At 40.2% G+C, this 13,508-nt stretch overlaps 1 protein-coding gene across 5 annotated transcripts in view; it reads right to left on the bottom strand.

Moving 5' to 3' along the window:
* Window positions 1-13,508, bottom strand: part of LOC142107342 (serine/threonine-protein kinase BRSK2-like) — a 210,361-nt gene that overhangs the window by 55,686 nt on the left and 141,167 nt on the right. For all 5 annotated transcript variants that reach the window (XM_075190721.1, XM_075190722.1, XM_075190724.1 and 2 more), the window contains one exon: window positions 12,775-12,806. In XM_075190721.1, the coding sequence (XP_075046822.1) occupies window positions 12,775-12,806 (32 nt within the window). The remainder of the gene's footprint in view (window positions 1-12,774; window positions 12,807-13,508) is intronic.

Here is a 13,508-nt window from a genome sequence, read left to right as displayed (position 1 = left end):
CGTTGTAGATGACAGATTGGTCGGAAAATTTTCCAGTGTATACCTAGCCTAAAACTTGTACAGTTAGCTCAATCGGAGATAAGTCAGAACTAATCAGGGGGAAGGTCATCAAAGCTTTACATTTAATGTTTGTGTGTGTTTCTGGACCTAGTAATAAATGAGTGGAGTTAGCAGAAGGCAAGAGCGAGAAGAGCCGATATCAGCAGGTTCTGCACACATCTTAATCACGCGCCTTCCAACATTCCCAACTGGAAAATTGGGACAACTGAAGCCGCACCTACTCAGCTCATGTCTCAAACTGTCAAACCCACACCGGCTAATCATAACAGACCTCAAGAATGACTTGCAGATACCACAACTACTTGACTACTGGGTAGTATATTTAGAGAAAGGCATATTGATATGTGTTTATATGCAAGTTAGATTTGGATAAAAATACATATCTGCTGCCAGCCGCTAGGCATGAATTAGATGTTACAAGATACCCATTGTGGACAGAGATAAACAAAAACTTCAAACCTGTTCCATGGAATATTTGTCTTATTCCGCACTTGGCTGTGGAATGATGCATGTTCCATAGGTAGAATTTGGCCTTAAGAGTCCCATGCAAAATAAAAGTGATTTAAATTTTTGTTCAGCCTGGACTTCTTGCTTACCATACTCCAACCCCACCACAGAGCACAATTAACTGGAAATTTAATTTTCCTAGTTCTATAATTCTGCAAATGTGGAATTTGCATATACTGAATACAAAAAGTAGAAACTTTGGATTGCTGGAGCTTTGCACCTCTGCGAAATGTCCCAATCCACTATGAAACTGGATTAGTTCAAAATTACACTGCAATGACGCTTGTATCTGGTCAGGGGTAAAGTCTTCAAATTCAACTGACTACTTGTCAGAGAAAAAAATAAGCCTTCTTATTTTTATCAGCCTCACTGAAAATGAGAGTTACAAAGATTACTTTTAAACGACTCACCAGGGACAAAATGCAAATAAGCCACTATTATACAAGAGAAAAGGCTTCTGGGTAATGCCAGTAACATGGCAATCCTTATCACCCAATCTACTAGGTTTCTTAAAGTATGACACAGGCGTGAGCTGAAAAAAACAAATGGGTAAAGCGTAGACTCAAAGGGCTGCCATGTTAGTGGCCCAGAAGATTAGTCTACTCTATATTTTTATAAAACAACCTTTATAAAGAAAACAGCATATCTAGATTGTACACTGCACACGTCATGAACATACATTGCAAACACTCCCTTGTGGGAACCTCCAGCATGAAAACAAGTAATATGGATATAGTAAGATAATCATTATGAAATATGGAAATCCGCTTATTGTCTTCTCTGGGGGTTTGGTATTATTGTGTGTTAATTGAATTACAATTTATTTATACATTTAGTACTAAGTCTAATTTCATCAAATGGTTTAAAGATTATTTATATTTCAATATATGTTTTAACTATTTTATAGTGGATTTGTCAGCTACACAATGTGGATTCAGTTACTCACTAAATACTGCTCTCCAAGGGGCCCGAAGAACTACCCAAAATTCTGGATTGTCCTGGACATTCCGTGACAGTAGGCAAGTATGACATTACTCTAATGGGATATAGTGGCCACGATACACTGCAACATTATACGAGTACTACACAAAACCCAGTGCAATTATGTTTAATGCTTGAAATGTGGGCCTAAATATATGCAGTACAGAGAACATATACTCAATATTGTATCCAGAGAGATACAATAAGAGAGAGAGGAAGAAGTGAGGAAAAGGCACTGGGTAGACAGAGGAATGTCATTATGTAGCCATGCCGCAGTCGTGAGTTCCCATCAGAACCTTGATCCAAGAGAGACTCTGCTGCAATCTTCTTTCACATTGTAGACTGTGTGGGCGCAGTATGTAACACAGAAAAGATTGCAGAGCAGAGGCAGCCTATGAATTCTTCCCGCATTACAGACAGTTCTGCAACTGACACAGATACAAAGCAGAGCCAGGTAGTGTACAACACAGACCAAGGCAGTGTCCATTGAAGAAAGGCGAGGCGTTTAGGGTGTATGAGTAAAGGTGAAAGGCGTTTATAAAACAGCTTTTATATTCTCCTGCCGCTACGTACGACTTTGAAATTGCTTAGCACAGTTTTAAAGAACTCTAAAGCTCCAGTGCAGGTTGAGTATAGGCCTCACGAACCAGGCCAATCTCACTGCACCGTCATGTGACCATTTTCCTGTGCGGTACTGAAAAGGTTAACATGGACGAGGTTAGACAGCTGTGTGCTTGGCCACAATTTGTCACGGTCTCTTGAGCTTCCACTGTGCCAAGTGAGTACAACTGCCAGTGTCAGACAGCCAAGGGGACTCATGCATATGGACCTAATTAAATATTTACTTTCTAAATCACTATTATTTAAGGCATTTTATAATCGGTTAAATAGAGTTTAACAACTGCAAAAAAATAATCTGTAATGAAAAGATTGGCTAGGAGCTTGGAAAATAGCTTTATGCACGGATGTCTCTACTTAGAGGAGAGCAATTCATTTTTAATAATTAAAAAAAAGTCAACTTGATTTCACTTCTTAGCAGAGTTCATACACCAGGTTACCACTGGTTCCCGACATAGATCTCCTTCCTCCCTGATATCTCAATACAGCCACCCTTCGTAATAAATTGATATAAGAGGCAGTACATGGTGATTGAGTCAGACACTGACTGGGAAGACAGCGCGACAGGTTAAAACTGTTCAAGTCACGAAACCATATTCTACATAATAAGCTCTTCTGAGCAGGGTTTTTATACCTATTTTTCTCTGTGTTGTGTAAATGTTAAAGTAATGTAAGTGTTATAATGCTTTTTCTGTACTGCTTACTCTTTGCAGCAATGCAGGAAGTGCAAGAGCTTTATAAAGTAGTAATAATAATAACAACAACAACAACAACAAGAACAACAACAACAACAACAATTATATACATTTTTAAAATCCACCTTTACTACTTTTGCATTCGCAATTTTACTGAGAGTGAATACAAGTCCTTCACCCTTAGCGCATTGTTAAACACAGCAACAATTTAGCAGTGAGCAGAAAGAACATCTTACAAAGTATATAGGAGAATACAGCAAGTCCATCACACCAAGCTCCTTTTATTCCTACCTAGATGTTACTTCATATGTGACTTAGAATGGGGAAGGTTTTGGAACCCGAATTAGCAGTCCATACACCCCTATTAGAATGAGTCAGTAGTTTTGGGGAGTGGAAGGAAAGTATGACAAGTGGGCTCATCAAAAACATGGTTGCATAGACAGAACTATGCAAGGAAAATAAAAGAAGTTTAATTTCTCTTCTTGGTAAAATACTCAGACCCCACCTGCCACCCTTTACATTTAGTTCAAGGCAGAAATGCCCCTATTCCTGCTAGATACGGCTGCACTGCCTTGACAGAACGACTGCAATGTTTCCAGCTGTTACTTAGGGGTCTATTTATGAAACTATGGTGAGCCAAAAGTCCGGAGAAAACAGCTGTTGGCAGCTCTCTCTCAGTTCATCAAGGGTTTAATAGGTTTCACCTGCCTTAACCTTTTCCGCTGGTTACTGCAGTCCCCATAGACCTCTAAAGACCGCGGGAGAAAGCTGTCTAGATCCCTCACCTGGTCCCGTCACTATACGCATGTGCGGCCGGCCGCATTAGGCTGCTGGTGAAAGGGTTTTCTGCTTGTCTAGGAGGGGGGTATTGTTTGCCAACAAAAGAGCTTTTGAAAAGGAGATAATAATTTGAAGGAAGATGCATGCTTAATAGGTACTTGACTTGCTATTTAAAGAAAATATAAAAATAAACCTCTATGTGGGATTGCTACTTTAATATTAAAACTGGATTTAGGTGGATATCACATTTAAATTCTACTTTTTCGGATATATAGTACGAAGAAAGACATTTTATGAGCTTAACTAATATTCTTAAAAGTGGAGTCCATCAATTCACTCGGAACTTGATATTGCTGAGACATTTCAGTTACAAATATTGGGGACATTTACAACAACTTGTACAAAGTTAATGGTCACCCATAGGAACCATCCAATACTGTTAAGTGTCTTATTTCTAGTATTGTCTAAAACTTAATATCTTATTTCTGGATGGAGTGGCCTGACCACTCAGGTAGACAGAAACATGATTTGAAAACTCCTCTTACGCATTATCCTGGCAGTATGTCCTAAGGCAGAGAATTGAGAAGAAAAGCAACAGCCAGAATCCTTAGGCTAAACAGACCATATACTACATGCTAAATCGACATGTCAATTAAGAACCACTTCTAAAATGATGGCGGTAAAGTTTGATGTCTCCTTACTTTGCCAGGACCTACAGTTTATCCAGGGAGAATGGCTGAACCAAGAAATCATACATTTGTGTAACTGAGGTTTCCGCAGTTTGCATACAAGTATAGTAGCAGCTTTTTTCCTGGTTCGCAGCAGCGTGCTGGGGGATTTTTCTCTGTATTTGTGCCTTTCTGAACCAAGATACACGTCAGTTCACTGGAGAATACGGTAACCCGCCTCTCCTTACATACATACTAACTTCAAAAATAGATTGTTCAACTGCACGGACATGCTGATGTCCAAGAGAATTGGGTGAGAAGAAATAATAGCCACCTTGTGGGCCTTCTAGAGAGAGTAGAAGGCCCAGGACCTGAGGCTTTCCTGGAAAGAATGCTGGTGTTGAAGTCTAGAGTAGAGATGTTCTCCTCTAGATTTACAGTGGATAAAGTTGTCTCTGCCAAGTCCCCACCTCATGGAGCTCCCTGCAGACAATTCTTGCTAAGATGCTGATTTACCATGATAGCGACATCATACTTCAACTGATGGGGGTAAAGGCCCTATGCAATTTGAGAATACTACTATTTCAATACCCAAGCTTCTCCCTGGTGCTACAGAAACAGAGGTATAAACTCCCATATTCTATACTTATTCCCTCTAAGCTTAAAATAACAGGAAGGGATCATTTCGATATCTTCCAGTCCACTGAAGAGACCTCCCATTGGATAGAAGGCAAATTCCCACTTGAACGCTCAACGTGAAACATGAAACAATATGTTATTACTGGCATGCTGTGAATATAAAACCCTCCTGCTTTAGTCAGCCAGGGCTTGCCTAAACTGCAAGTCCCATCCTTAAGCTGGGTACACACTACGCGGTTTTCGTCCAATAATCGGCTCAATCAGCCGACATACGACCGCTCGTTCAAAAGTCGGGTCAGTGTGTGTAATGACACGATGGTCGGAAGTCTGCCCAAATGGACGATTGTCGCTTCATTTGGTTGGTCGTACCTTTTAATATTTTCGTTCCAATCTTGTTTCCGCTGTGTGGTGTGTATAAACTTCTGACTGATCCATAACAGTGAGTACGAAATTACAGTCATTGCTCTCGACAACATGGCTGTAAAAAGTCGCTAAAGGGACATCCGCTCTTCCCTTTATCGTCCTAAACAAGGCTAGTGTGTATGCAGCCCATGGACCGAGCGATCGGACCATCGATCACATGTAAAATCGCTCGGCATAAAAAGTTGGTTGAAATTTCTGTAGTGTGTACCTAGCTTTACTCTTTACAACAAATAACCCTTTATTACTTGCTAAAGCTGCCTTATCATCATCATCAGCAGCAGCTATTTCTAAAGCGCCACTTATTCCGCAGCGCTGAACAGAGAACTCACATCAGTCCCTGCCCTATTGGGACTTACAGTCTAAATTACCTAAAATATACACACACACACACACTGACTAGGGTCAATTTGATAGCAGCCAATTAACCTACTAGTATGTTTTTGGAGTGTGGGAGGAAACCGGAGCACCCGGGGGAAACCCACGCAAACACGGTCGTCCATGGTTGGGATTCAAACTCATGACCTCAGCGCTGTAACCACTAAGCCACCGTGCTGCCGACATAAATGGTATATGTATGCCTATGTACTTCATCATCCATTCATAGAAAGAAAATATGAGCTTAATGACAAGGCTTTATACTTGTGATATACTGCTATAGTTGTTACACCTTAGTAACTGTGAGTACACTTGTGGTACACTGTATATTGAAGGTTTAACATCAGAAGCATTACAGTAATTATGTGGCATAACAAAGTTCAGACTACAACAGACACCTTATATTTTGAATACAAAACAAAGATTTTTATTACAACCTTTCAATACTGTAATATTTGTGATTGTTACAGTTGTTGACTGTGAGCGTCCATATCAGAGTGTAGTAAGTACTATTATTATTGGCCCTGAGAATTAGAGTAAGGGAGAATTGTCTATCAATCCTCATTGATTGTGACTTGGAATTAGGGATGTGCACCGGCGACTTTTGAGGTCTCGTGTTTTGTGTTTTGGATCCGGATTTTCGTTATTTTTGAGGTTCGGATTTGTCTCACAAAACACTTGACGAAAGGTCTCGGTTCGGATTTAAGGTATTGGATTCGGATTTTTTTTGAAAAAAACATAAAAAGTTTAAAAATCAAGTTTTTGGGCTTATTTTCACTCCTAGGCTATTATTAACCTCAATAACATTCAATAACAAGCATTTCCACTAATTTACAGTGTATTGTGAACACCTCACAATATAGTTATTAGTCCAAAACGTTGCAACAAGGTATCTTTCTGGACTGCGTAGAGGAGTGGGTCACCACAATATATATTAAAAACCCTGAACTTTTATGATTCGCACCAATAATTGTACCTGGACTGCGTAGAGGAGTGGGTCACCACAATATCTTAAAAACCCTGAACTTTTATGATTCGCACCAATAATTGTACCTGGACTGCGTAGAGGAGTGGGTCACCACAATATCTATTAAAAACCCTGAACTTTTATGATTCGCACCAATAAATGTACCTGGACTGCTTAGAGGAGTGGGTCACCACAATATATATTAAAAACCCTGAACTTTTATGAATCGCACCAATAAATTTACCTGGACTGCGTAGAGGAGTGGGTCACCACAATATATATTAAAAACCCTGAACTTTTATGATTCGCACCAATAAATGTACCTGGACTGCGTAGAGGAGTGGGTCACCACAATATCTATTAAAAACCCTGAACTTTTATGATTCGCACCAATAAATGTACCTGGACTGCGTAGAGGAGTGGGTCACCACAATATCTATTAAAAACCCTGAACTTTTATGATTCGCACCAATAAATGTACCTGGACTGCGTAGAGGAGTGGGTCACCACAATATATATTAAAAACCCTGAACTTTTATGATTCGCACCAATAAATGTATCTGGACTGCGTAGAGGAGTGGGCACTGGGCACCACAATAAAATATATAAAAAACCTTCAACAGATCTGCATTACACTACACATACGGCTGCTCCTCCATCCTCTCCATCATATACATGTTGGAGTTTTAGCGTGTGACAACCTCTTGTTTTTGATAATGTCAGTGCATTTGGAATATTTTTCAATTTGCCCCACACCACTGAATGTACTTTATCTATGATACGCAATACGCATCTATCTATCTTGACTGCGTAGTGTGGTGGCCCCGGTACACAATTTGGTACCGAGGCCACAATATAATTTAAAAACCCTCCACGTGTCGGAATTCCACCAAACAAGTATCTAGACTGCATAGTGGGGTGGCCCCGGTACCCAATTTGATACCGGGGCCACAATACCTCCTCCAAACATGCTCCAGACAATTCGTCATTGACAGACCCCAGACAGACAGGGTCGTAGTGTTATTGTTTGACTTTGTAAACCCAAAAAACTGTCCCTGTTGCACAGTCGTGCAATGAAGACTGACTTTTTCATTTAAAGGCACGATCTTTCAAGTGTAGTGTTTGTAAGTCTAAGTCATATTATACTTTTGGTAAAATTGGTTTATTTTGTTCCTCTTTATGGTAATTAATTAGTAATAGAATTAAAGTATGAAATAGAATTAAAGTATGAAATAGAATTAAAGTATGAAATAGAATTAAAGTATGAAATAGAGTGGTATAGAGTTGTAGTGTGGTATAGATAGAGTGGTCCACACAATATAATAATAATAAAACCCTCCACGTGTCAGAATTCCACCAAACAAGTATCTGGACTGCACAGTGGAGTGGCCCCGGTAGTAAATTTGGTGCCGGGGCCACAATACCTCCTCCAACTTCCAAGTGTAGTGTTTATAAAGACAGACAGCGTCGAAGTGTTATTAGTTGACTTTCTTAACCCTAAAATTGTCCCTGTTGCAAATATTCGTGCAATGGAGAGTTACTTTTTCATTGAAAGACTCAAGCTTTCAAGTGTAGTGTTTATAAAATATAAACAACAATACAGTAGTTTTAGAGCACGTCAATCCCTCTTGTTTTAAATTATGACAGGGCATTTTACTTTTGGTTTAATTTCTTGAATTTGCTTAAATTTGGTTTTACTTTTTGAACATGGCAAACGACTGTTAATTGGTCATATTATGCAAAAAAAAAGTTCCAAGATGGAATTGTCCTTGGGCCCTCCCACCCACCCATATGTTGTTGAAATAGGACATGCACACTTTAACAAACCAATCATTTCAGCGACAGGGCCTACCAAACAACTTTGGCTGAAATGATTGGTTTGTTTGGGCCCCCACACCAATAAAACAATTCATCTCTCCCTGTACAAACTAAACAGGCTTTACTGAGGAAAGATGTCGTCCTCATTCTCAACCTCTGATTCCTCTCCCCCTACAGTGTGTACTTCCTCCTTCTCATACATTATCAATTCGTCCCCGCTGGACTCCACAACCACAGGTCCCTCTGTACTGTCTGGAGGGCAGTGCTGTACTTCATTAAGGAATTGATTATTCATTTTTATAAACATCATTTTTTCAACGTTGTGAGGAAGCAACCTCCTTCGCCACTCACTGACCAGGTTCCCAGCTGCACTAAAAACTCTTTCCGAGTACACACTGGAGGGGGGACAACGCAGTTAAAAAATAGAGCCAGTTTGTACAGGGGCTTCCAAACTGCCTTTTGGCGTTCTACCATGTCACTACCTCTAGTTAATTTAGATTGCAAGGCTTGTAAATATAAATACTTTGAAGATAAAAAAAGCAGACTGCACAGACTGTGGAGCTAGAAAGTGTAATTAAATGGACCACGTTACTTTGGTGGCTATCTATGCCCCTACCCCCCCCCCTCCCCCGCCCTACACTTGTAGTTGAATATAAATAAAGCAGCCTGCATAGACTGTAGAACTAGAAATTCAAATATACAAAGAAATGGACAAAGGCAGTTTGGTATCTGTCTGCATCAGATCCCCTCTCCACTAGGAGTAAAACAGAAAACTATTCAGCCGTTATATAATCTAGAATATAAATAGAAATTGAGAAAGGCAATTTGGTATCTGTCTGCATCATAATCATCAACATCCTCCTCAGCGCCAGCTACATCAATATCCTCCCGGTGTACAACATTCACACCTTCATTAGCCAAATCTGTAACTGGACTGTGGGTGATCCTTCCAGCATATGCAGAGGGCGTGCTGCAAATGCTGGATGGAGTCACCTCTTCCCGTACAGTGATGGGAAGGTCAGGCTTGACAACCACCAACACCCTTGGACTCGCCTTGAGGATTTGTGATAATTTCTCTTTAGAAGGCAGAGTTGTTTGCTGTTTTGTTGCTGACAGCATAACTCTCTTCAATTTTTTGTAGGGGGGGGGAGGAGGAGGAGGGCTTAGATCCTTGGGTGAAGCTGAACCACTAGTCATGAACACGGGCCAGGGCCTAAGCCGTTCCTTGCCACTCCGTGTCGTAAATGGCATATTGGCAACTTTACGTTTCTCCTCAGATGATTTTAAGTTTCTCTTTTTGCTACTTTTTCTTAACTTGGGCTTTTTGGATTTTACATGCCCGGTACTACGAGATTGGGCATCGGGCTTGGAAGACGACGTTGATGGCATTTCATCGTCTATGTCATGACTAGTGGCAGCAGCTTCAGCATTAGGAGGAAGTGGGTCTTGATCTTTCCCTACTTTATCCTCCAAATTTTTGGTCTCCATTATATGTAGCACAAGATACTGCAGAATGTGTGAACTTGGTAATATTGCAGTACCAATGGACTTATACTGCTGGATTGGTTTTGCAAATTTGGTTATAATTATTATATATTTTTTTTTTTTTAAATTTTTTATTTTTTTTTACTTTTTTTTTATTTTTAAAAAACTTGGGAATAGTGGGGAAATAACTATGCCCTTAGAAGCACAGAGCACAGGACACAGCACCACTGGACTGAACAGGACACGGCACAGGACCCAGCAGCACTACGGAACTCAGCAGGACAGAGCACAGGACACAGCACCACTGGACTGATACTGCAGAATGTGTGAACTTGGTAATATTGCAGTACCAATGGACTTATAATGCTGGATTGGTTTTGCAAATTTGGTTATAATTATTATATATTTATTTTTTTTAAAATTTTTTATTATTTTTTACTTTTTTTTTATTTTTAAAAAACTTGGGAATAGTGGGGAAATAACTATGCCCTTAGAAGCACAGAGCACAGGACACAGCACCACTGGACTGAACAGGACACGGCACAGGACCCAGCAGCACTACGGAACTCAGCAGGACAGAGCACAGGACACAACACCACTGGACTGATACTGCAGAATGTGTGAACTTGGTAATATTGCAGTACCAATGGACTTATAATGCTGGATTGGTTTTGCAAATTTGGTTATAATTATTATATATTTTTTTTTTTTTAAATTTTTTATTAATTTTTACTTTTTTTTTATTTTTTAAAAACTTGGGAATAATGGGGAAATAACTATGCCCTTAGAAGCACAGAGCACAGGACACAGCACCACTGGACTGAACAGGACACGGCACAGGACCCAGCAGCACTACGGAACTCAGCAGGACAGAGCACAGGACACAGCACCACTGGACTGATACTGCAGAATGTGTAAACTTTGTAATATTGCAGTACCACTGGACTTTTACTGCTGAATGTGTGAACTTGGTAATATTGCAGTACCAATGGGCTTATACTGCAGGATTGGTTGTGAAAATTTTGTGGTAATTAAAAAATATTAAAGTAGTTTTTGGTATTTTTTTAAAAAACTTTTTTTTATTTTTTTAAACACAGGGGAATATTGGGGAAATAACTATGCCCTTAGAAGCACAGAGCACAGGACACAGCACCACTGGACTGAACAGGACACAGCACAGGACCCAGCAGCACCACTGACCTCAGAAGGACAGAGCACAGCACACAGCACCACTGGACTGATACTGCAGAACACAGCACAGCACAGCACAGCACAGCACTAAACAGCACAGCACAGCACTAAACAGCACAGCACAGCACAGCACTAAACAGCACAGAACTAAACAGCACAGAACTAAACAGCACAGAGGACCACCTAACACACCCTCCCTCTACCCTGATCAATGCCCGAGTGAAGATGGCGGCGACTAGCGGGGAATTTATAGGATCCGAGTATCGCGAGATCCGACAACGGGATTATGAGTCAGAGCCTCAGTTTCACTTTTGAATTTGGCGCCAATACCCGGATCTGTCTCGGATCCGACTCGGATCCGCAACGTTCGGGTGGGCTCGGATTTCAGAAATCCGAGTGCGCTCATCCCTACTTGGAATGCTGTCAAAGTCAACGTTCTATATGACTTCAAAATCATTACTTTTCCCAATATGCCTAGCCAAAATTATTTTCCGATCTGCTCCCAAATCCTCATGACATAACATTTTGTTGGAACTGTTACTTGCAAAGCAAAGCAGGACTCTTCTCAGAGTATGATATTTATGTGTTAGATATCATATGTTATTAGGCTACTATTGACGGAACACATGTATATAGGCTCGGCCCATATTTTGAATATTTCAATTTTGGGTAAAAATGGGTTATTTACATGTGCATAAGAAATGCAAACTGGGCTGTATATAACCTGTTCACTTAATACAGCTGTTAAACCCTCTAGTCTCAGTTCTCAGTTCTCAGTGTTTTCCATTCTGGTATTACTACATATTAATGTTAATGTAGTAAATAACTAATTATTTACATGCTATACTGTCTTCATTCGTTTTAGAAATACACCTAGACATTAGTGTGTGACACTATCAGTTGTAATATCATGTACTGTTTAAAGCTGGGTACACACTACAGGACATTTCTCCTGATGCGATATCTTTAACGATTTTACCAATGACTGAAAGTCCCAATCAGCATGCCGATTCATGCATACACCCTTATGTGATTTTACACGATTTACCTTCAGATATGTGCTCAACCATCTGATGTAAAGACCGTGACTCTGTAAACTCTATGGAGATCTGCGTATAATGCTGGACAGGAGTACATACACATAATTTGCCCGACATCGTTCCATTGTTTATAGTGATATTTAGTCAGTCTCTAAAATCAAACGATACGATGTGCTTTGGTACGATAAAACATGTCCGTGGGAGTGTACATACTAACACGATATCAAGCCTAACAGTCGTTTATCGTGTGATTGGCACACTAATTGTGAAACCTGTAGTGTGTACCCAGCTTAACTCTGTGTTAAGTTCTCAATCTCTAGCTTGAGAGGAGTGATACAAAGAGAATTCTAAAATAGATTTTCCTGCTAAGTGTCAAGTGAATCACCGCATTCTACAATTTGGTCCAAAATTGAAATGTTTCTATTTAGGTATAAAATTATGTGCTTTGAACTCACATAGCTGGGGGGTTACAATACTGACGTATCTTACTGAAAAAAAATATATATATATATTAACGTGCTACTTACAGATACCACGAATGCTTCTGGATCTGATCTAGCTGCAAGACAAAACAAAAGAAATTTAGGTATCTTTCAACCAATAAAGTAAAGTAAAGGATCAGGAGCTGCGGGGGGCTGTTCTAGTATGCAATCTGGCTTCATGAATCACCGGATTAATAGAAGCTTCTAACATGAACATGGTATAAAGTGACAATAATAATATAAATAAATAAAATAACTTACTGCATGTAGCACATAATATAATGTTGCATGTTACAGTTTAAGTACCGTATTTCCCCATGTATAGGACGCACCCATGTATAAGACGCACCTCAATTTTGGGGCCCAAAATTTAAATAAAGGTGTATTGCAATAAGTTACTGAACCAGAAGGCTTGTCTGGTTGTGATTTTAGTGAGAGATCTCACATCAGGTCTAGAGGAGCAGAATTTACAATAAAGTCCCACATTCAGTTACAGGAAGGCAGTGCTGATGCACAGCGCTGTACATACCATACTACATGCTGGGCTAAATTATCGGCAGTCAGCGGAGACTGGGAGGCGCCTGAATGACCTGATGGTCTTTTTACCTGAAACTGGCAGATCTGTTCAGCGGGGACTCCTCTCTCATACCCTCACAAAAGGGGTCATCTGGGCTCAATTATCGGTGGTCAGCGAAGCTGCCGGTCACGTGACTGACAGCTCCGAGACATCAGAGACTGTGGGAGGCGCCTGAAGGTCCTGAAGGTCCTGCAAGCGCAGA

This window comes from Mixophyes fleayi, chromosome 11 (assembly GCF_038048845.1).
Source record: "Mixophyes fleayi isolate aMixFle1 chromosome 11, aMixFle1.hap1, whole genome shotgun sequence".
NCBI lineage: Eukaryota > Metazoa > Chordata > Amphibia > Anura > Limnodynastidae > Mixophyes > Mixophyes fleayi.
Note: the sequence above shows the minus strand (reverse complement) of the source record. Positions and strands in the feature narration are given on the sequence as shown.